Raw genomic sequence first — 24,694 nt, 5'->3', positions numbered from 1 at the left:
GCAATAATGAAGTGCAAAAAAGCTTGTGACTGAATACTGAGTGATCCCTGTCAGTTAAAGCTACTCAAACTGTGCAACTAGCAGACTATTCTGTAGCATTTATAAATTCTTTCCACGTATGAACTATAGAGTTTTGGGGTATCATTGCATTATTTCTCACCTGGATGAAGCTACTTTATCACGGACCGTATTAGAAAATAGTGTGGGTGGAGAAGTAACAGAAAACATGGATGCAAAAAGTGTTTCTTCCTCCCCATTAGCCCACCTGAAACAAAACCAGAAGTCATAGCAACTAGTTATAAGGAAAGGTAAAATAGTTATAATAAAGCCCAGAAGAGAGAAGCATGGCTAAATGAGATGGTCAGACTTTAACAAGAAACCCATTAGTGATGCTTCTACAACTCTCACAATTTAAAGAAAATAAGTTGCTACTTTAGTCAGATAGCAGTAAACATACATTCCTTCATAAAGTTACTGTATAGAATCTGATCTTAGATTGGAATGTTTCAGTCTTCAGGAAATTACTACAGCTCAGTAACAGGAAAATGTTGTAACTTGTTAGAATTGCCTTAGAGCTACATTGAGATAGTGGTGCCTTTTGTTTGGCTTTCTGTTTTTTTGTCAAGTGCTTTTCTATTAGTATATTTTTGTGTTTTTCTTTTCCTAAATTGCTCTGTCCTCTGTTTTCTAAGTTTAAATTCTTCACAAGGCCACCAAAACCAACAGAACTATGCAAGTCTGCCCTCGGAGAACGTGTGTTCTTCAGTCTCAGTCAGTGGGAGTGTTGTGTGATTGCAGACTTGGAATGTCTGGAGTGGAAGATTTCCTGCCTAAGTAATACGGACATTGTGGGTGTCCTCTGAGTCCATATATCATTTCTTCTCAGAAATAGTCATCTCTGTAGCAAGCACGTTGCAATGTTGGGTATACTTGGTCATTGAAATATTCTTGGTTTTTCTTAAGCCAAAAGTATATTATGGTGCCCATAAGTATAATCTTAAACAAACAAACAAAAAAATTGCTGTCCATGTACCACTGAAGTAGATTCTCAGATTTTAGCCTATCTAGAGTTATCTCTTCATGGCGCAACTGCTTGTATGTTTGCACTGCAAACTTTGAGACAGAGGAAATCCGATAACAAAATAGTTCATTTTAATCAGAACCACTTTTCCAGTCCATTTTAATGTGTATGTACAATGAGAACAAGACAGTCTCTTTTATTCTTGTGTTGCTTTTTGCTTTTTTCACCTATTAGCAATTTTGGTCTTTGTGAAGCTTGAGTCGAAAATGAATTCTACAGTGTGTTTCTGTGTTCATTAGTTAAAAAAAACTGAAAAGTTTAAGAAAGTGGATGATTACTGAAGAATCCTATATTTCATGGAAGGATGCTTATATAAGCATTTTTCTAAGTATGGGAAAGAAATCTGCACAGTTTTGTTTGTTCAGGGACACATTCCACCTATCTACTGATAACTGTGGTAAAAAAAAAATATTGCAATCATGTCCATTACAATTGTGCAATACAGGCTAATTTTTTTTTTTTCTAGAAGTGTTGGGGTTCTTCAAATTTTGGATTTTATTGGTTGAGCTAGAACATAAGGAATGATGATTTCATTTTTTTAAAAAGCACCTGCTGTTGTTGATCTGGCATCTGTCTCAGAGATGTTTTAAGTAATAACAGTTGATATGAACCCTATGGACTCTTGTTTTGGCTCCAGTTGGAATGTTGCTGGTGTACAAAATCCCTCCTACAGTAAAAGAAGAGCAAGTCAGAGACTTCCTCATGAGGCTGATTGCGTACAAGTCTATTGGGCCTGATGACATGCATCCCAGGGACCTGAGGGAGCTGACTGATGTGGTTTACCAAGCTGTTTTCCATCATATTTGAAAAGTCATGGCTGTCAGGCAAAGTCCACAGTGACTGGAAAAAAGGAAACTTCACTCTAAGAAAGCGAGAAAGGAAGACACTGGGAACTGGAAAAAAGGAAACTTCACTCTAAGAAAGTGAGAAAGGAAGACACTGGGAACTACAGGCTGGCGAGCCTCACATCTCACATCATGGAACAAATCCTCCTGGAAGACGCATTAAGGCACGTGAGGCACAAGCAGGTGATCTGAGACAGACAGAATGGCTTCACCAAGGGCAGTTCATGCCTAACCTGTCTAGTGGCCAATGATAGAGTGATGGCACTGGTAGACCAAGGAAGGACAATGGCCCTTTGCGTGGTCCCACACCACATTCTAATTTCTAAATTGAAGAGAGGTGGGTTTTGAAGGTCAACTATTCAGCAGATAAGGAATTGGTTGGAAGGTCACAGCCAGAGGGTTGTTGTCACTGGCTCCATGTCCAGGTGGAGGCTGGTGGTGAGTGGTTTCCCTCAGGGTTTCATCTTGGGACAGGTACTCTTTAACGTCTTTATCAATGGCTTGCATTCAGTCCCTTCATCTGCCCTCAGCAAGTTTGCAGATGACACCAAGCTGAGTGGTACAGTTGATATGACAGAAGAAAGGGATGCCATCCAGAGGGACCTGCGCAGGCTTGAAAAGTGTGCCCATGTACACCTAGTGAGGTTCAACAAGGCCAAGTGTAAGGCATTACCGGTGAGTCAGGGCAATCTGAGATATGTGTACAGACTGAGAGAAGAACTCCTTGAGGTCAGACCTGCCAAGAAGAACGCAGGGAGTCCTGGTAGATGAAAAACTTAACATGAGCCAGCAGTGTGCAATTACTGTTGGGTCTTCTGGGCTGCAAGAGAAGAGTTGTGGCGCCAGGGTGAGTGTGGTGATTGTCCCTATCTACTGTGCCCTCCTGAGGCCCCATCTGGAGTACTGCACTCAAGTCTGGGGCCTGCAGCTCAGGAAAGATGTGGAGCTTTTCGAACAGATCCAGAGGAGAGCCACAAAGATGCTCAGAGGGCTGGAACACCTCTCCTGTGAAGAAAGGTTGAGGGAGGTGAGCTTGTTAGCTTGGAGAAGAGAAGGCTCTGAGGAGACCTCATTGCGGTCTTCTGGTATTTGAGGGGAGTTTATAAGCAGGAGAGAAACAGACTCTTTACACAGTCTGATAGTGATAGGACAAGGGGGAATGGCTTTAAACTGAAAGAGGAGAGGTTGAGGTTGGAGATTAGAGTGCTTCATTGTGCAGCTTTTGGTGTTTTCTTCACCATCCAGCCCTTCAGGAGTGCATCATCATGCACTTTTGTCTTGTTTTCTTTAATGTGCAAGTTTTTGCTGTTTTCTTAATTGTGCAGATTTTTCTCTTTTCCTCAGATTACAGTCCCTGAGGAGTTCTTTCATCGTGCAGATTTGCTCTTCAGATCAATGCCCTTGAAGAGTGCTTCACCATGCAACTTTTGGTGTTTTCTCTGTTGTTTAGCTTTTGGTGTTCAATTCACTGCATGGCCCTGAGGAGTGCTTCGTTCAAGTTTTTGCTGTTTTCTTCATTGTGTAGCTTTTTGTGTTTTCCTCAGAGCACCTCCTCTGAAGAGTGCTTCATCCTGCAGCCTCTGGTGTTTTCCAAATAGTTCAGCTTTTGGTACTTTCTTCATCATGCAGCTATTGCTGTTTTCCTCACCACATGGCATTTGAGGTGTGCTTCACCATGTGGCCCTTCAGTCATAGTTATTGGGCAGCTGTTTTTCTGGTGTTTTCTTCATCATGCAGCTTTATGCGTTTTCCTCAGATCTCCGCTCCTGAAGAGTGGACTTCAGTGTTTGTCTTCAGATCACTGCTCTTGAGGAGTGCTTTGTCATGCAGTGTTGGGTGTTTTCTTAATCACGGAGTCTTTGGTGTTTTCTCCATTGTATAGCTTTTTTTGTTTTCTTCAGATCACCACCCCTCAGGAGTGCTTCACAGTGGAGCCTTTGGTGTTTCCTTCAGATCACCATCACTTAAGAGTGCTTAATCATGAAGTGTTTCATGTTTATTAAATTGCTCTGTAGGTTTGATTTTATTGTGCAGCCTTTGGTGTTTTTTACTTTGTGACCTTTGGGATGCGCTTCACCATGTGTATGTTTTGATGAGTGCTTCACCTTACAGGTATGGATAAAGTTTAGGAAGTGTCCTAGTGTTATGAGTGACTAAAGCTGAATCTGGAGCAGGTGTTTCATTCCTGAGTAGCCTTTTCCTGTTGGGCTGGTTGTTCTTTGCTTTTGTGGTTGCAATTACCTTTAGAATCTCTTGCTACTTGTAGTGGTACAGGGATCTTGGGAATGTCTGCAAGGCCTTATCACCAAGGTGGTGGTTCTGCACAGGGCAATTTTCAGGGCCTTGCGTTGGGCATGTGATGCCGTGTAGTAGAGGTGGCAGCTGGAGGGTGCTATTGTCACAGGAAAGGCTGTCACGCTCAAACAAGTGGGAACAGCATGAAAATCTGAGCTCCTGAGTGGATCTGTTCTTGGGGCAATTTCACATCTTGACTATTGCAACCCACCCTAGCCTGGGGTCTTTCAAGGCCATCCTCCTTTGGTAGAGGGACAATGGTTGTCATTCTTTTTCCTGCTATTTCTTTATTGAAATACTTTTTATCTATGCTTTTTGCTGAGAATAGCTCCTGTTTTGTCTCTTAGTCATTCCTCTGTTAGTTCTTTGGTTTCATCACTTCATTTTCTAATTACAGCAAGTTTTTTTTTTTTTTTTTAATGACCCGCTGAGAGAGAGAGAGAATAAATTTTACATCAGTTATTCCTCTAGCAGGGGTTGAAGAATGAAGTGAGCCTATTTGTGCTGCCTCACTCTTTTTCCCACAGCTCACATACTCCTCACTGAGGAGCTGTAACAGAGAATCAGCTGAGCAGGGATCAGCAATGACAGCACTACATCTTTGCCTTTGGAAATAAAAATAGGAGCAAGTCACAATGTACACATGGTTGCATGTGATTTACTAACTGCATGTTTGGTCTAAACCCTTCTAGCAGCTCTAAGCAGGATGCATCACCTCCAGCTCTCTCATCATCCTTGGCACATCCCATAGTTCTTGCTGAAATCCTCCTTGCTGCTGGAGCTAATCAGGGGCAGCCAATGGCCACTGATGTTGTGCTGCAGCCTTTACTGCCTTCCATTGGGTAAAAGCTTGTGCTGGTATGGGCTGCTTCTCCTGTGTGGCAGATGCTGCCTTCCACCCAGCTTATGCTTTTTTATTTCAATAAGACTCACACAAGTGGAGCTCCAGAACATGGAGTCCATTTTCAGTTCCCTCACTGAAGTTTACCACTCAATGCAGATGAGAAAACATTTCTCCAGGGAAATGCAGGAAGCAACAGGCTAGGCCCAGCCTGACAGAGAAGCAAGGAAGCACTCAACTCTGGAACACCTGCATGTAGGTAGCTGCACTGCCTGGGGCCCAATGGGTGCCCAACCTTTTGGCTTGTTGGGCCATGTTGAGTGAAGAGGAATTGTCTAGGGCCACATACATGTAGGCCACTCTGAAAGTAGTGCCTACTATTTATTTCCATGGAAGTACCAACAGATACAAAGAGCACGAGAACACTATTTGGTAGAGGAAATGCTCAGCTACAAAGCACTATTTTTCAACATAGTCACCACCGTTAGTTGTGCATTTTTGCCAGTGATGAATAAGAGCCTGCACCCTGTGCTTGTAAAAATTTGCACCAGAGGAGGTGACCCACTGTTGCCACTGCTGAAATGCAGCACCTACTGCCTCACTGTGCTCACATCCACTGTTTGGTCTCCATAAACTTTCAGCAAGCATCAGTGAATGTCAGTGGGTTCCATTTTTTCTACATGGAGGAATTCAGTGCCACACCTTTGCTTCATACACGCTTCCATGACAGATGCCATTCTGTCAGGCTGCCCCTCTGCTGCCATCTGTCACCCGGCAACAAAGTGTAATGGGATATTGATGGGAAGTTTCAGCCTCTACTGCCATCCCACCAGCATCTGCCTCTGATGTTGTGGGCCAACATAATAGAATAGGAGGCATTACTTTTGGAGCAGCTCTCATAAGATGTATATTATAGTTAATGTATATGAGTAACAAAACTTATTTTAATGTTTGTTTGTTTTAATTAAAAATATTAAAAAGAGCAACAAAATCATTAAACTGGTAGGGTATGTGACCTTGTTTTTGTGGCACTAACACATCTGTCTGGTTCAATTGGCAGCGGCTGCAATTCTCAGTGAGCTCTCAGGTTTTCGTCAGAGATTTTTGGAGAAATTTTACTCTTCCTGTATTTCATCCTTGAAAATAACTGTTCATAGATGAACGTACAGCCAAAAAGCAGTGACATGAATAAGGCGTAGCTGCAAAGTGAGCGGTGTTTTCCTCTGGTAAAAAAGGGCTTATATAAGTCTGATCAAGAGACATGATCAGATTTTTAAGTTGCATGTCTGATTGCAACTTGATACATTTCATTTTGAAAGTTACAGGAAATGTGTTTATGTTGACTGAAAATTGAATTGCAAAAATATTTAAAAAAAAACGATTTTTTGGCACTCTAGAAACCTATTATCAAATTCCTATATCGAAAGGGAAGGCATGGGTGCACATTTTTTGCTTTTCACAGACCTGCCTTTAGCCAGTGTATCACAATGCACGCAGTTATTTGCCCTGACTGAGTCAGCACTGCCCTGCGCTCTCCCCGTGCCCTGGGTTTGTCCCAGGCAGTGCCAATCGCACACCGAGGTGTGGTTGTGGTGAGCAATGGGTGCGTGCCCGGGGCCGGGCTAGGCCGCAGGGAGGGGCAGAGCAGCCGCCATGATGGCGGGAAAGGGGGTGGCTGCAGGACGGGCTGGGCTAGGCCTCATGCGGCCCGTGGGTTGGATGTACCTGCCCTAGGAAGTGATGCTGATACAAACAAAGAAACAAAAAAAGAAAACTCTTCTGTTTTTCTTTTTTTTTTTTTTTTTTCTCCCCGCAAAACTCAGTTTCGTCTGGGGAATGTGGGCCGTGGCCCATTCCCTTGGCTGTTCTGCTTGAACTGTGGTCTGTTGCTTCACGGGGCTGTGAGTCCATCAGGAAAATGAGATTCAGGGGGCACCAGCAAGCCTTTCTTGGTAATGACTGAGGGAAAACCATGGCGGTAGGAATAACCTGGCATCACTTTCCAAGAATCAGTGAAAGAGGTAAGCAGCTGAAGCAGAGATTTGGGAGAGCACTCCCCTCCCTGTGCACACAAACACGAGCTGCCTTGGGCTCCCATTCTCCAGGGAATCTGTCCTGGCTTTGAGAGGCAGCCCTGGCCCAGCTGCCTGTCACAAAGGGCAGCTTCCAGCACTGCCCTGGCAGAAGGAATGGGTTTCGGGGAGCCATGTTTGTTTTTTGTTTTCCGTTTTCTTTTTGCTTTCCATTTTCTCCGAGATCTTATGCAGATGAGTTCTGCAATGAAAGTAGGATCTGGGTGCTGCTAATGAGCACCCATTCCACTCTAGTCTGGGCTTTGAGGGATGAGATGGATGGGGCAGGACAGAAGGCTCCTGGAATGGGGGCAGAGAGGGCTGGAGCCAGGAAAATGCTGACCTGCCTGCTGCCCCCAGCACTGGGGTGCAGAGGTCTGAGCTGCTGAGTTTTGCTTGATCTGGAAGGAATGGGAGAGGGCTCACAAGGGACAAGACCAATTGTCCCTGTCCTGCCTGTGAATGAAAAACCCTGAGATCTCCCTACAACTCTCTGTTACAACTAGAAACACATGAAGTGCACAGAGGGTGTCCTGATGTGTGCTGGAAGCCCCAGGCTGCACAGAGAGGTACATCCATAAGGAGTTTGGTGCCATGCACTGTGAAGGACTTTCTCTCCCAGCACCGCCCAGGAGGAGTCTATCATCACGTGGCCCTGGAGGATGCTTTTGAGAATGTTTCCCTTTGGAATTCATTTTTGTGGGCAATAGAGTACTCAAACTGATTTCCAAAATTTTTTCCTATGACTTTTGCTTGGCATTGTTGGTGGAGGTTTATTTACTTTTTAGTAACTCATCCTGAGGTTAATTTCCAGATGTGGAAACTTGTTGGTTGCTTGACTCTGTTTCACCAAGAATAGTCTAGGAAAAATAGGTGGGAGGAATATCAGGATGCTCTAATAACATATAATATTCCTAGCTAATCCCCAATAGCTACAACAGACTTCAGAAGATAAACGTGGACAGATAGTTTCAGGAGAAATTACAAGATTAATGCTCTTGATGATGTAATACTACAAGTCCTTGATATTTCTTTGGTAGGATAGAAAACCAGTAGGTTTAGTACTTTTCCCCGTTTCCCTAAAAATGTCATTTAAAAGAATGACTTCAGTAATGGTTTTACCTCAGAGAGGAAATTATGAGATCTCTCCAACACATATTTTTTAAGAGCAGCTAATGATAAGAGGATTTGAGCACGTTAATGGATTTGAATATCCTTTTGCTATTAAAATTAATTGGTCAGCCTGGCAGTTTTTCTTCAACAGACAGTGGATAATTCATGTTAATCGCTTGAGTAGAGAAATGATGGCTAAGGGAAAAATATAAAAAATAATTCACAATGCTCATTTTGACTCTGTGTTTGCTGTTTTATTAGCAAGGTTTGCTGCTCACTTAATATTCACAAGTAAACAAATTATTTACAAAAGCCATTTACTCCAAAAGTAGGTGCTGCCACATACTTTAAAACAGGAAGCGTTTGTTGTCACAATAGAAAAGACTTGATTTCAATACACGATAGTCCATGGCATTTTATGTGTAGTTTAAATTGTGTGCCTTACTGCTGTTGTCAACCTGTTTTATCACAATTTCCAGTTAAGAAACTCTCACTGTGGAGTTGCACAAAATGAGAATAGTAAAAATGGCATTGTGGGAGGCAATGCAGAATTTGTCTTGAGTTGTTGCTTCACATTTGACCAGACAATGAGCTACTCAACTCAAACAGTGACCAGCTTGATTAAACAAAGTCTGTCTTCATTGCTTGCAGGACAGCTCACCTCAAAATCCTTGTAATTTTGGCCCTACTTGTATTTTAGTTTGAAGGTGCACGCAGAGTGGATAAGGTGTCTAGGTATGGTTCAGCAGGGTGGACCTTTTCCCACCAACTTGCTCTTCTTTCCGATGTGCCCCACTGAAAAACAGGACAAGTCGTACGAGCACAAATTGAAACACATGAAATTCCATCAGAGCAAAAGGAAACACTTGTACCGTGAGGACTGAACGCTGGCAGAGGTTGCCCAGAGAGGCAATGGAGTTCCTATCTTTTGAGTAAGTTAAAGCTCGGTGGAACACAGTGCTGGGCAACCTGCTCAAACTGAGGGTGGCCTAGATAATCTGGAGACATTGTTCACCACACCCACAGTTTTGTGATTGAGTCTGTGATTCTGTGAAGTTCTCAATGACTCAAGGCAGCAGCAGCAGCTGACCAGAGGGTGCCTGAAAGTGAGAAGGATACTGTTCCTCTTAAGTATTTCCAAATACTTAATAAACAGAGTAACACTCTACAGAAAAATACAGGGTGGAATGCTGATAACATATTCTTAAACCAGATATCACATGAAGAGACTTCGGGTTTTTACTAGACTGAGAAGCAGTATTTAGCTCTGAAAATTTTGTAGAGAAAGTGTCTTTCGTAAGAGCATGCTACACATTGGACCATAGAAGCTGGTGGTCTGTAGGCTTCAAGGAGCTTCTTCATGAGAGGTAAACTGAGAGGGTAAAGAGTGACATGAAGCAAAATGGGCTTTTTTGCCATCCTTTCTATCTTGTCCATTAGGGAGTAGAAGGAAAAGGACACCAAGAAGCTTATAGATAAGATGATAAGCTCAAAGAGAGTAAAAGATTTTGGTTAAGAAGAAACGAAGAGACATCGTGGCTAGGGGTGGTGGTCAACTCTTGCGTCTTTGTAATATGCTTTAATGCATTCACTGTTTTTTTTTTTCTCTATCAGTGTTAAACAGCTCCAAAACAAGTGCCTACATTCCAAATTTACAGATGGGTAAACTGACGCCCAGCATCAGTCTGAACTATGGGATTATGCAGCAGTCCAGTAGAAGGATTCTAGTGGAAATCCATAGTATGCTGCTTCTTCAGGCCTCTCACCAGCAGCGGGTGTTTGCACGGACAAATGAGAGAATCTTCTGAGGTGGCACTATTTCCTCTTTCCTGCCTCCCTCCAAGATGCGTGAGATTGGAACCACCTAAAACTTACTTCAGTTTTATGCAGTCTACCTCCTCTGTGACTGGCATTGCACTTGTTTTGAGATCTAAGTCTGTACTAGATTTACTTCCATGGTACGTTGATCTCCATCTGAGCAACATGATCTTCTTGAAGTACTTCATGGTGTTATTTTTTACAGTTACAAAACACATTGTGTTTATCATGCTGTTACTCATAGCAATGCATTCAACTATGTAAAAAGCAGTAAGATAATGCTTCTCTTTCACAAAGATTGTGGGGAAAAAGTCACGGACAATGGTGAAGCCATAGAAAGGTGCCCAGCAGAGAACATAGGCGGTCAAGATGCACATCAGTACCATAACAGTTTTTCTTCTGCATCGAAGCCTCTTTCTGATTTGTTCTGTCTGAAATCCTGGTACGGTTTTAAACCAAAGCTCTCGAGAGATTCTGGCATAACATAAGGTCATCGTAATCACAGGTGCAACAAATTCAATGCCAAAGATGAATAGGAAATAGGATTTATAGTACATCTGTTGGTCAACTGGCCAAATTTGACCACAGAAAATTTTCTCCTGGTTTTTTACTATAAATAATACAGTTTCAGTTGCAAAGTATGCTGATGGGATAGCTACAAGTATGGAGACAATCCAGACCAAGGCGATGAGGACGGTTGCTGTTTGATAATTCATGCGTGGTTTCAGGGGGTGAACAATGGCCAGGTACCTGGAACAGACAAATACACTCGAAATGAAGTTTGCAAACAGCATTAACCAGAGCACAGTTCAAAATACAGGTGGACAGAATGAGGCAGGAGGAAATTGCTGTGACTGTTAGAGACTGACATATTCATCTATGAGGAGTTAAGAATAAATTTGCCCAAAGTAGCAGCCTAGAACGGAGATCCTAAACCAGGACAGAAGTTCTGGAGCAAATAGCTGAGGAGTTTGTTAAGATAGCAGGGACTTGGCAATCTGAAAACCTGACTGCATATTGTTTTAGGAACTCAATCTTAAACTCCCACCTGCTAACAAAATCAAACTGAAAAAGATGTAGTGTTGTATCATAAACCTTTCCATTTTTAACAGGGATCACTCATTGGGAGTTATGGATAGACTGGAAGAAGAGAAAGAAGGGAATATTCCTATCACTGACAAATACATTAGCAGAAGCTAATGCAATATGGAGATGACAGTGTACCCAGGACATGCCATGATATAGCATCTGGAATATTTTGGTGGGCATCACATGTACAGGTAAGTGTTTAAAATATGCATTAATATACACATAGTCAGGTGCAGGTAAAAGAGCAAATACAGAAAAGGAGGAGAACACTTTGCCTACGCAGAGAACTGTTTGAATAATTTTTTTTTTTAACATATATGATAGTGTTTCCATTATTTGCTTTGTTAATCTATAGGGTGAAAAGAGTTGAAGCTGAGACTAGCAATGGTTACAGGTGAGCATGTTTTCCAGCCACCAGCAAAGGACTGTATGTCCATTTTCTGCTCATGCACATTTTTGTTTAGGCTGCTGGAGGTGACTGTTGCTAATAATTAATCTGAAATATGCTTTGTTAAGCAATATGCCGTCCTGTACAAGTTGAGTTAGGTGTTAGCACTCCCTGTAAAGCTGCACGATGCACTGCAGCATTTCACAAACAAGTATGGAGAAACGGAAGTATGATGCTTGCAAGACCAATCAAATGCCCTTGATTCATTTAAAAATGGGGTTAGGACCAAATTGCACTCACTCTGGGTTGCAGGTTTTTTTTGTTTTGTTTTGTTTTCAGAAGCTGCAGATATAAGAAGAGCTTACATTAGAGTACTCTTCAACCCAGAAAGATTAGAATACTGCTAAGGGGAAATTTTTATCAGAGAAATTCCAGAGCTCCCAGTGCAGTTGTATTTGACACAAAGGACTGTTTGAAACAGCGGCATTTCTCATTCATTCAGAAGCTTTTCTGTCTGTATATATCATATACACAGATAGCATCCACAGAATGTATTCATTCTAAAATAAAATGGAGAGTCAGTAGGGCTTTTCACAAGCCAGATCTTGGAAGCAGATAAATTGCTCACTGCTTTTAACACCGCAGGCTAGATGTCAAGGGTCAGCAGAATTGTTCAGCCTCATTGTGGAGCTGATAAATGAATATTTTTAGATTGGGTCCTGTGGAAAGAACGTTGTGGGATAATGTGTATGTAGTCATAGGTATGCACATCAGCTCAGCAGAACATTTGGCTGAATGATTCAGGGTAAAACTCCACGGCAGAGTCAGAGGAGAGCTATTGTGATGGATTTCCTGGTTGCCACTTATTACCACACTTTGGCTGTCACTGTGGAATGGTGCTGGAACACACAAACTGGATTTATATGAAACTGCTCTGGAAGATGTGATCCAAAAGAGCCCGTAAAACACACTAGGTGCTCATGAGTGTTCAGTCCAGGGGAACCAGCTACAGCTAAATTCTCCTGAATATTAACAGCGTGGACACTGGGCTCTTAGCACAAACTCCTTCTCTTCAGATCTCCATTCACACTGTGTTATTTTTTTGGATTTTGAAATTCTTATATGTTTTCTGCAAACAGACATCCAAGAATATGAAAGAGAGTCAGACCTGTGGGAAGTCTTATAGAGCAGGATTACTCTCTTGACACAGGTGAACCTTTTAAAAAGACCTAAATATGTGAAGAGAAAGCTAATAGAGGCCGGTCAGCTAATCACATGACACAACCAACATGGCTGTGAAATGAATTTGCTTTCTCTATGTTTACTAATTCAAAAGCTCATACATAACAGACAATGAAACCAAAACAATGTGTTCTCACAATGAACTTCAGTGATTAATTATTTCCAGGGTTGTTTTTTAAAGATGTGTGGGGAGGTATGCTAGAAATCTTCTGATTTCCTTTCAGACATAAGGGCTCAGTGACCTGTATTACTTCATCGAACTGGGATGCAGTAGAAGGGCTTTTTAGAAAATTAAAAAAAAGAAAAAATAATAATTCAGAAGTAGAAAAAGAAATAGAAAGTGGTGATGTGCACATGTCAGTGCTAAGAAACTTAAGTTTGAGTCCCCAGGATTATGCAAAAGTTACTGTGCTAGAGGCTGATCGAGGATTTGTTTCATAGGAGCTGATTGTCCCTTTCCCCAGACCAGGCAAAACATTTCTGAATTTCTTCAGTCTTTCTGCAGATTTTGTGTTGACTTCAACGAAAATTAAGTCAGGTGTGCACAAGCCATCTCTATACAACCATCAGCAGGCTGAAACTGATCCTGACTTATCTTCTGGATCGGGTGCCAAAATCTAGGCAACATTACACTAGAATATGAAATAACACGAGAGAAATTGACCAAAGGCTGGTGGTAGAAATGCTATTACAATGAATGGTAAGAAGTTCTTGAAAGAAATCATACAGCGTGTAGGTGAATATACAGAGGATATACAGAAATATATATGATCGTACACAAAAGGTGACTTGTGATGGTCTTTGTGTAAACAGTTTACTGTATTGGTCTTTGGCTTTCTGTGAGTTGACTGTATCAGGCTTATATCAGCATGAAGCTGATCTTCAGCACTTGGGTCTGTCCGAATCCACAAAGCACGAGGCTAAGAGAACAGGAGTTGTAAGAAAGAGTATAGTTAAATGACTTGTTAAATTCCAGGAGAGAGAGGTAAGCAGAGAAGTATCTCGGGACTACAGCATAAAACAGGTAGTGCAGCAGTGCATTCAGCTCACACCGTTATGAAGGCTGTAAAAAAAACCTCTGCAAGGCTGCACTGATGTAGCATTTTATCATTTCCTGGACACTGCAATTACCACTGTTTCATGGGTTCTGTAAATGACATTTGGATATTTCCCGGCTTGCTGCTATGCTATCCTCAGGGAGGCATGTAAAGAGAGAGGAGAGTATTTCAGTGAAGGAGGGTGCTAATCATACTCACTGAGCATCCACTTCTGGGTTGGAGCATCCAGCTAAGACCTCAGTACTATCAAATGGTTAATGTAGTGACTGTTGGGTTTGCTCAGTAGAGCATGACGGAGAATAATAACCCCATTTTGCAAGCTAGAAAGAAGTCCTACCTGTTATTCTCTTTCACACCAAAACAAAAATTGGGAAAAATACTTTAGAAAGGAGAAAAACATATCCTATAAGGCAGTAAATTCAGGAAATTCACCTGTTAAATTCTGTAGTCACCAGTCAACTATTTCTCTCACTGAAGAATACTTACTTCACATTTTGTAGAAAAGGTGGGACAGAAGGAAAAGCTCTGTAGCCCAGTAGTGGAAGCTCCTTAGAGATACATAGTTTGGAACAAGATTGGGTATAGCTATTGAACACCTTCCTTTTTGGTCTATCGATTGTTTCCAATTTCTCTGTCTCCTCTTTCCTAAATCTCTTCCAACAATTGAATTAGATATATTTTTATGGGGGGGTGGGAGGGGGAAGGCTTTAATAAATGAACATTCTTTTCACCTGAAAAGTTTAATCAAGAAATTTCCACTGAGTTTTCTTTGAGATGATCTTATGACCTCATGTGATAAGTTATTATGAAACAAGATATGCAGGTCTGTGTAGCACCTACCTTGACGAGAGCACATCCTACAGAACAGCTGAGCTTGGTAAAAACCTAGAAATCTGGCCTTCTCCTTGTGGAGTTACAACAACTCACCTACCTGTCAACAGCGATAGCCAGGAGAGCATTGGTAGAAACATAGAGAGAGACAGTCCGTAGGTAGTTGACCGAGGCACAGAGGACATGGCCATGCTCCCAAGACAGCTGCCGTACCACATAGTAGTCCATCTCAAAGGGGCAGCACACAATAGCAACAATGAAGTCCGAGATGGCCAGGTTGGCAATCAGCAGGTTGGTGAGGTTTCGCAGCTTCTTGTAGCGGGCAAGGGCGGCGATGAAGATGAAGTTGCCAATGCCACAGACCAGCATGATGCCAACAAGAGCCACCCCGATCACAATCTTGGCTGCAAAAAAGGTGCGTGTTTTGGTCATGTCATCTTCGCTGTCCAGCGGCAGGTCGTAATCGCTGTAACTGAAATTGAAAGGGAAGGAGAAATTTCGCATGGAGGTTAAATCCCCGTCGTGGAGATTGTAGATTGCAGCAAAGTTGAGGTTGACAGTAGCATTTGGGTTATGTTCATCTTGCTCCAGGACCATGTTTGTCTTCTTTTGACGCACGTGGCTTGGCTGACCCTTGGTTTTGTGTTAGAATTACCCAGGGTGTCAGGGCACAACAGTGGCAGGCAAGAGACCTCATCCAAAGTTTCCTTCTGAGCAGTGAGTCACCTTGTCTTTGTCCCCATGAGACTATAGAGCAACAGCATCATTTATCGTCTTCTGTGGGAACAAAAAGAGGAAAACATTTCCTGAGAGGAAATTACAGCAAAAATAACGTTCATAGGGGAAAGCAATATCCACCTGATTGCCCCGCAGCTCTATTGCTGTCAGTGCACAGCGGGAAGAAATACCTTGTGAAAGGATGCTTCAGTTGTCATAAAATACCTAGAGTTGCATAAGACACTGGTTGTTACATCTGGCAGTTATATTTACCAAAGATGAAATTTTGTTTTTAGCACAGAGTAAAGTGACAGTAAAGGAGTGTACAATCCGCTTCAAATTTCTGGCAGCCTTGAAGTCCGGGGTGTCAACATCTCTGTGTGAAGTAAAGGAGCTAAAAGGACATGGCACCTTAGTTTGCTGAGAAGCATCTGATGTCCCTTCAGGGCAAGGATTTTGCTTTATGCTACATGTCTCAGTTAGGGCAGTGAGATAGACAAGAAAGAAGAGAAATGATGTCCTGGCTTATAAATACATTTCTTAATTAGTAAGAGTTGCCAAGACCCAAGAAAAGAGCGAAGCCAGCACTTTCTGTGCTGAAGTGAGAGTGGGGGGAGGGATGACCAGATTTCCAGTCCGCATAATCTATCATTGCTTCTATCAAACCAGTGGAGTACTGCCAGTCCGCATGGACAAGAGTTTGTCCCATGAACCTTCCCCTAGGGCTTTGCTGCAAAGGCAAACCTGCTGTTTGCAAGTGTGCTTCCACAAACAGGTTCTTGAGGTGACGGGGAAAATCCTCCTTAAGCAAGACAAAAGCCCCTTGAATATTTGAAAAGAGAGAGGAGGATACTTCCCTCTTTGTACTTCCAGTTGTACCAAACATTAAAAACAGATTTATTTTCCACACTGAGGAAAATACCTAGTGTACTCCTTAATTTTGCCTTTCCCTCTGGACCAAATTGCTGAGAAGACTGTATTCATGCATCCTCCCACACTGTGTCTGGGAGAGCTCACACCAGATTCCCAGATGTCAGGACAGTCCCAATCCATCCCAGGAGAGAACTGAGGAGGATTGCTGCTTTTTCTGCATTACAGCGGCAGGTCTTCAGCTCAAGAAAAGCTACTGAGCAATGCCCACAATGGCTACAAAGGACAGTGTACAGTGGAGCTGTTGTTCGCCTTCCCTCCGTAGAACCACCCTCAGCCCCTAGTGTACCAATGCTTCATAAATTTGAGAGAAACTCTTCTGTACAACTTCTGTCCCCACATTGCTTTTCAGATTGAGAGTTGCAGAACAACAGAACAACAGAAAGCCAAAGCCTGAAACTAAATAGCATTTCAAACAGTTAACTGCTTTGTAAGACATCCCCAAAGCTGACTGGAAGCATGAAGCTTCGCATAACACTAAACAATTACCTGGACACAAAATCTGTATATTGGTCATAGCAAGGAGCAACATCTGTTTTAGACAAATTTCTCTGCAAAATATCAGGAAGGATCACTAAAATAAATAAAAACAACCACACACAAACTGACATAACACCATCAGGTAACTAACTACCTGCAGTTGCTCTTATCTTCTTCGAGGTCTCTGGGACTGTGGGTGTAGCCTCCTGGATTCTCCCCTGCAAATTCGTTGCTGTCACTGAAGCACAGAAGGGATTACTACAAAAGCAGCCAAAGGACTTTGCTGAACGATCATTTCTCTGCCCTGTAGCTTAGAGGGAGGATAGCTCTGCTGTCTCTGTGCATGCATCTAAAGCCTTTTCTCAGTGGGAGGCACCTTGAAGCTGTCCATGCATTTCTAATTTTAAAGAGGCAGTACAATACAGAGACAATACAGCACAGGTCCCTAGCCTTATTTTTCCGCTCTTTAAGTCGCCTGAATGCAGCGAACAGCACAGCACTTTTGTTACCGAATCTGAGCATGGAGGGTGTAAAACCCTGGTGCGTGCTTGCTTTTTGAGTTTTGCCTGTGCTGGGCGGCAGCTACCTCTACCTGGTGTGAAACAGAAGCAGAATACAAAGCTCCCATTGGAGAGGAGCGGGAGGAAGAAGAGTGAACCACTTTCCCAGCGACCTTTGTTTGTGGGTGTCTCTGCAGCCATTGTCCTAAAGGCTGCTGCTGTGGCAGCTTCTGCAGAAGGGAGGGTCAAGCATTGAATGGCCATAAATCAGAGGACTTCTGACAGCTTCCCTTGCCCTCTAAGGGAATTAGTCAGGGTAGGAAAGTGGCAGTGAATCCTTACAGACATGGTGTCCTTTGTTAGTGCTGCCTCCTTGTTGCTCTGAAGTGCTCGCACCCCAGCAAGCGTTCTTTTTGCTTCCCAATTCTCCAAAAGAAAAGGAAATGCACTGCAGATCTCCTATCTTCTTCTGCGCCTCTGGTCATTTTTACCATAGCTGACATTTTTCAAGGTGTACGGTTGGGAGGCATTGCATAGTTCTTGGTTTGTGAGACTGTAGGAGGCTATAGGAAGTCTGAAAGAGTCTTAGTTTGCAGAGGACTTATAATGTGATCTACAGTGCACTCTTACAAGATTCAGCTTTTGTGAGCTAGTGAACTCTTACCTCTGGAAGAGGGAATTAAAGAGAGTAATCTGTTAAATGCCTACAAATGTGAAATGTGTTGGGATGAAAGAGCCAGTAATGTGACATTTCTACCAGAAAACCTATGGAAGGCCAGAGAGTCTACACTATCTAGAGCTAGCAGACGTCATTAAGGATTTTGCATCACTTTCACTTGGTTTTATTTTAGCAGTCATTCTAGTAGTTGAAAAGCCACTTTAGATGTGCTTAACTTGCTGAAAAGATCCAACCAAATGAACAGTGAGGAAATTAGACATGGTCTACTTGTTGAATTCTATCACAAAAAAAAAAAAAATTTGAGGAAGAGACAAGGTAGGTGTTGTACATCAGAATCAGGTCTAAAACATCCCTAAAATGGGCCACATACACTGGAAATACGCCTTTAGAAAAGCTAGCACAAGCTGGCTTGTAATGTAGCTCTTGCAAGATTTACATTGAGAACACTCATGTTCTCTTTAAGACTTTGTTCAGCTGTCTCACATTAAGTTATCTAGTGAGTTAACCAAGTAACATGATATCTAAATATTTATATCCCTTTAGGCCAGAACCTCAGCTGCTGTAGAACAGTCTATCCCCATTGACTCAAGGCAAGCTGTTGTTGGAGCCCTGATAAGTGCAGCTCCTCCAGATCTGCACTTCATGCTTGATGCATGGCCTCTGTACAGCTGTTCCACCACGGTCCAAATAACTGTGCTGTATGTGTCAAGCTGTTTCTTAGAAAATACTGGTAATACCGTGAAATGATGCATTTGGCACGTACTGTGCAAGGCAGTGCTTTGTGGTTTTTGAGCTGAAATTGTTGAATAGACAGTGAAACCAAAGGTCCTGAGCATTGCCTTAAAGCTACACAGATACACTGAAGGTTAAAAATGGGGCCTAGGGCCTCAATAACTGCTGTGGCAACATACCCTGCTACAGCAAAGGCCGAGGTGGTAGTGGAGGCACTCTGAAGCCACTGGGTACATGCAGGAGGATTTCCCAGCTGCAGATGTGGTACAAGAAGTCACAAAGGTCACCTTCCAAAAACCAGTCTTTGATGTGAACGTGCTCGAAGAGCAGCTCCCTGGGGCAGCCAGGCCTCAGTATGGGCTGGGGAGCTGTCTGTGCATGGGTGGGACTTCTTCATCCCAGTAGCTTTGTAGCCAGTGAGTCTCTGTCTTCTCCTAGGAAGAGAGCACGGGGAGGCTTTGGTGTGCCTGAGAGTGTTCCTTCCCCGCAGCCCGTATGTGATTACACCCATTTATCGCATGCTTACACTCTATTACGTTGTTTTTCAAAGTCTGCGTGTAAGTCTGATGTGGGATTTCTCCGTAAGAGTAGGTTTCTCATTCCTAGCAACTTCCCCAATGCTGTCACAACATTTTAGCAGCATATTTCCCCAGACCAGTATTATCAGTTTGACAAATTCAGACAGAGGAAAAAAAAGTCAATTCTGAAAACTATCGTGTAAACAACCTACATTCCTGGGTTTGGTTGGTGTCATTAATATGCTCACAGTTTGAACAGGGAAATTATTTGCAGGCTAAATTATGCAAAAAAAAAAAAAAAAAGATTGTAATGCAAAGTACTTGTTTAGAGACTTTCAAATAATGAATTTCTAAAGCTAACGTTTAGCCTGGTAACACAGCTAAGGACTCTGGGCTTTTATTTTAAAACAGCAAATGCACCATCTATTGTCCATATTTTCTTAATTGCTAAATAAATTGGACTCGGAGCTATGTAATTAATCCTGGGGGACTTACATAAGCTTTGCATGAAGTGTAACTGGAATTGTACAGATTGCTAATACAAATCAGTTGGTGAAATGTGACAGGAACTCGATAGAACAATAGCATCAGACATCCTGCTGATATTCTGGATAAATGAACAAAAGTTAGCGGTGCACATGGGTTACCACTGTCAGTGTATCTTTGCACAGCATTCCAACCAGACACTCAATCTGGGGGCTTTACTGAGAGTGTGTTACTGGCATACCGGTATGTTCGAGAAGGTTATGTTCAAGAGAAATTATTTGAGATTTAAAGGGCTGACAAGAGTTCAATATCAATCCGAGAAAGAGATTAATGTAGTGTGAAAGCCTTTCAGCAGGTAACCTATGCTGATTATTTCTGCACGCTCTTGAAATGAATCCGGGCCCAACAGAATAATGCCTAATGACTGTTTCATTTGACGCTGCTCAGAGCATGAAACCACAGTCCTGGTGTCGAGATGAGTCATGAAAAGCTGCTATCACACTTTATTTCTGCCTTGAAAAGGTTTTATGGTTCTTCAGTGTGGTGTCACAACTCCAGGGTCAAATCAACCTTCTTCTCATCATAGTTTTGAAGTCTGAGAGCAGTACTGTTGAAGTGATTGCACTGAGAGGAGATGAAATGTACGTCTCTGTTTCACAAACTAGCTGGAAGTGAAGCAACTCCATCCCAGAAGGTACACATCCATGTTTTGATACGATAGCTGTGCCCACTCCCAGACACCCCAGGACTGACTGCTATGTGAACTACCGGGAACATGGTGGAGCTCATGTGCTGCTGCCTGGCCGTGGCACTTTGAGAATACATAGTGGGAGTCCCAGTATCTGTAGGGACATAAGCACAGGCCTGGTGACTAGTGATACCAGAATAAATTCTTAGTTCACTGTGAGAAATAACATTCTGTGACATACGATACACAGAGACCAGCATAATACTATTTGAGAATCAGAGCGTAAGTTGGGAGCTGTGAAATAGCCTTTGGAGGAGAGCCTGTCCGTGTGACTGGAGCAAGCAGGGTGGATGAGCAGATCACCAGACTGGCATATAGCTGCTGCTCTGGGGCTGCAGCAAGATGGCTTGCTGATGGACTGCCTGCTCTTTTCCACATTATTCTTCTGAGCAAACTTTTATTTAAATGAGATTGAAATCTTAAGCCCAAAGTTTTCCCAGAAGAGATATCTAATATAAGGCCAGCTGTCCTTTTCAAATGAAATTATTTATTAATCAATTTTTTGTCATTAACCACCAGGAGGCACACCTGCAAAATCACTTTAACTGTGCAAAGAAATCAGTTTCCCAGTCTCTTAATTTATGTAATCTTGGTGCAGAGAGTTCATTTTGAAGAGAGAAGGATGACAGATTGGAGATTTTGAGCACAATTCAGGAAGATATTTAGAGTTTGTTTCCTCTGCTAACACTCTCTTAAGTCTCCTTCAGATGCTTTTCTGTCCAGTATCTGACAGAAATACACATACCATCAAAGGTTTCTACCTTATGGATACAGTATTTTACCTTTTGCTGTCAGAGATGGCTGCATATTCCAGGTTGATAGCTCCATGTTGAACCTGATCCTGCCTTTAGCCAAAGATAATTGCAGTGAAAGGTGCTAAGAAGTTGTCCCTTCCTCATTACACAGGGATATTACAGTTTTTTTTTTCTTCCAGGGCAAATGAAGTTTCTTGAGCTTTCCATGTTGTTTCTATGGGCAGGGGAATACTTTTTGGTTGTGTTTTCCTTCTGTTTGGCCGATTGAGTTAGGGACTCATTTGCTAAAACTCACAGAAAACTAGGCCATGCATGCATTTACTTCAGCCCACTTAGTAAGGAAGGCACAGACACGATGGTGTGAAACACTGTGTGAAGGAGACTTTGGGGATGCAAGGAGCCTACTTCTGTCCCCATCTCAGGAAAACCATCTTCAAGGTACACTTTGAAAGGACTGGTGTTCCCAGAATATCTCAACTGCCTTTTATGCCTCAGGGCATAATTTTTTTACAGTGAAACTTGGCATCCTCCAGCCCCATCTCATATGTAGATCTGACTAAAGAGATTAAGTCAGGAAATCCAACATTAGCCAGATGGAAATGTGCCAAGCTGCTCCTATGAATGAAAGTTCCCCCTGAGCTGCAGTTGTACCAACCATGAGGGAGTCTGGGTATGGCAGATGAGACAGATGAAGAAAGAAATGCTGAGAAGCCTCGGCTATGTCAGGAACAAGTCTTAAAGCTACTGGCACTTCTTGTGCATCAGGGCAACTTAGGAAAAAACTGCTCTAAGGTCATTTTGATCATTTTAAGGGTTCTTGCAGCAGTGCTTTAGAGTTTCTTCCTCAATCTGCAGATTGACCAAATCTCTGCATTGCTACAGCACTGTCCTTTTCCTTTTGCCCAAGGCAGCCTTTCTGCTGGCTTTTTAAAGTCTCCTGATGCTGATAAGGAAAACTAAGGCTCGAACCATGGCATTGCAAGGCAAGAGTCTAAAACAATTTCTGCAATTAAAATCACAGGCAAGACAAGCTGTTGGTCATTAACAACACTTCTCTGCTTCATAAAGGTGAACCATTGGAAAAGATTGAATCAGATAAATATTAAAAATTAATCAAAAGAATTGGATTGTCTAGGGTCACTCAGAGGTGGTAAACCTCTTCAGAAATCACATAGGGAAAAATGTTACTGCTGAGCTGAGTGGGGATGGAAAGGGGCTCTTCTGCTGTAAGTGTTCTGTGAGTGCTCTGGTACCATCGTAAGTCTGCCATGGTTAACTCTGTGTTATGAAATGATACGTTTGAAGGCACATTGAAGCCCTCACTGCCTATCAATTCCTGCTTGACGCCTCTGCCAAAGGAAGTGACAATTTCTTTCTTTAAAAAAGTGGTGTGATTTAATGTTTTTAAAAGAGGTATTTCAACTCTTGTCCAGCAAATATGACACAATGGATTCCAAGAGTAAGATGTTATCCATGGCATTATGTGACCAAAAGCAAAAAAACTCCAAACCTGGAGTTTCCCGTAAGGTTTTGCATGTTGTCAATACTAGATCAAGCATTTCTGTTTATCTCTTGAAAGGTCAAATTTTTTCTTTAATGTGAGGATTACTCACAGTTCCTCAAAGATCATTTCAGACAGCCTGATGGAGTTGGTGTTAATAGAGCCTGTCAGGCTGTAATACAAATGGCTTAACAGTTCCTTCTCTCCACCGTTTATCATAAGCTGAGCATGGATTTCCCAGAGTACTAAATTAAGTATTTAGTTATTCATAACTTTTAAACATATCTTATTTTTATCATTCTTTTGGTGGGTACAAATGATGAATGATGGGACAAGCCTTGTGTTCCACATTCCTCTCTTGTTCAAGGCAAACCGCTAAGCCAAGATTTCTCAGAGCGGCTGGTGATGTTGATCACCTTGAGCTTCAAGGCAGGCAGAGGTGACAGACTTGGTAACTCTGGCTATGCAGCCACTGCTCTAGGCATGTCCACTTTCTGAACAACGATCACATCTTTGAAATGAGCTCCTAAAACAGACAGTGAAAAGCCACTGAAAAAAAATGACACATTTTTGATAACATTAATTCCATTAACTCAGTATCAGGGCTCTGTAGGTACTAATGGCTCTTAATAGCCTCACCTGGAGCCTACACCCACATGGCCAACAGGTATGCCTAGGAGCCCAATTTCAGTTCAGCCCTGTGCAAGCCTCTCTGTCCCCTGCCCTACCTCAAGCACACTACAGCTGTGTCTGTCTCCCATTTTTTTTCCTCTAAATCTGCCTCTTGTATGGACCTTGAATTTATGTTGTAGCTTTGCTTTTGGAATTGTCTTGAGCTGTTCTGGCTTCCCTTTCAGTTTTTGTGTGGAAAACCATCCTTTGCTAAAACTCTTGCATTAAAATCTGTGGTTTGGAAACGTGGATTTTATCTTGACCATTATCTGCTGGCTCAAGAAAGATTCAGGTACTTGTTTTTGAAGCAATTTCATGTGCTCTATGACCTTGTGTGTGCAATGATATAAGCAAATTTGAAGTCGCATATATGTACCAGCTTCAGGAATTGTATTAGAATAGACAAGTAACAAAGTATTTTTATGGAAGAATTGTGATGCTTAGGGAAAAAAAAGATATCCACAATTATTTTTGAGATTAAGACTTAGCAAGTTTTTTTCTTATATCTAAGGAAGTAAAATGCACTTACTTGATGTTGCTGTAATCTGTCGTGTAATTTTGCCGAGAGGCAAAGATTCCTCACAAATCAATTCAAAACTGCACAACAAAGAGAAAATACACTAAAATATGCCCGTGTATGTCCTGATATATGAATCAAATAGGTGGCCCAAGGCAGGGAACAGAGGTCAGAGGCCCATGTTATTAGTTTTACTGTTCGTATTAGAATTTTAAGGTTACAGAAGGTGATGAGGACTCCATCAAAATTGTATTTCCAGAGGGTTCTCATAAGAGGAGTTTGGGAAGGGAATTTAACGACAGTTTATTCTTGGCTTACTGGGTACTGTAGTTAATTTGTATGCTTCCTTGCTTTCCCACCTCTGAAATGAAAGGATAATATCAGTATCCTGTGACAAATGCTTCAATATCCGAAGATGACAAGCACCATATAGGACATCATTTAAATTATCAGATTTCTAGTATGTTAATGCTTTATTCCTATTAAGTCTGTTACACATAGTAAGTTTACTATCCTCTTTGAAGCAAGAGCGTGTGGTTTTAATTGTTTTAATGTTCAGGGCAGTGTGTAACTGAGCTTGACTAACTTGTATTAAAGTGGTAGTAGTAGCAACAAAAATGCGCAGCATTATATAGTTGTATTATGATAAGGGATTTGTCTGTGACTGGTGCAGGAAAGTAGGGGATGTCTGGGCAAGCCTTAATCTGGGGTGGGCATAATTAGTAAACAACCGACCCACGTTATCTGGAGGAAAGAACAGTTGACCTAGAAAGCAGTGTCTTAGTT

At 42.1% G+C, this 24,694-nt stretch overlaps 1 protein-coding gene across 1 annotated transcript; it reads right to left on the bottom strand.

Moving 5' to 3' along the window:
- Positions 8,480–17,176, bottom strand: PROKR1 (prokineticin receptor 1). The gene is made up of 3 exons (XM_021392686.1): positions 16,955–17,176; positions 14,774–15,450; positions 8,480–10,815 (listed from the first exon to the last, which is right to left on the bottom strand). The coding sequence occupies exons 2-3, from the start codon at positions 15,268–15,270 to the stop codon at positions 10,119–10,121; spliced, it is 1,194 nt and encodes a 397-aa protein (XP_021248361.1). The 5' UTR covers positions 15,271–15,450; positions 16,955–17,176; the 3' UTR covers positions 8,480–10,118.

The sequence above is a fragment of the Numida meleagris genome, chromosome 3, assembly GCF_002078875.1.
Source record: "Numida meleagris isolate 19003 breed g44 Domestic line chromosome 3, NumMel1.0, whole genome shotgun sequence".
Lineage (NCBI taxonomy): Eukaryota > Metazoa > Chordata > Aves > Galliformes > Numididae > Numida > Numida meleagris.
The sequence above is the reverse complement of the archived record's forward strand: the minus strand, read 5'-3'. Positions and strand labels throughout refer to the sequence as shown.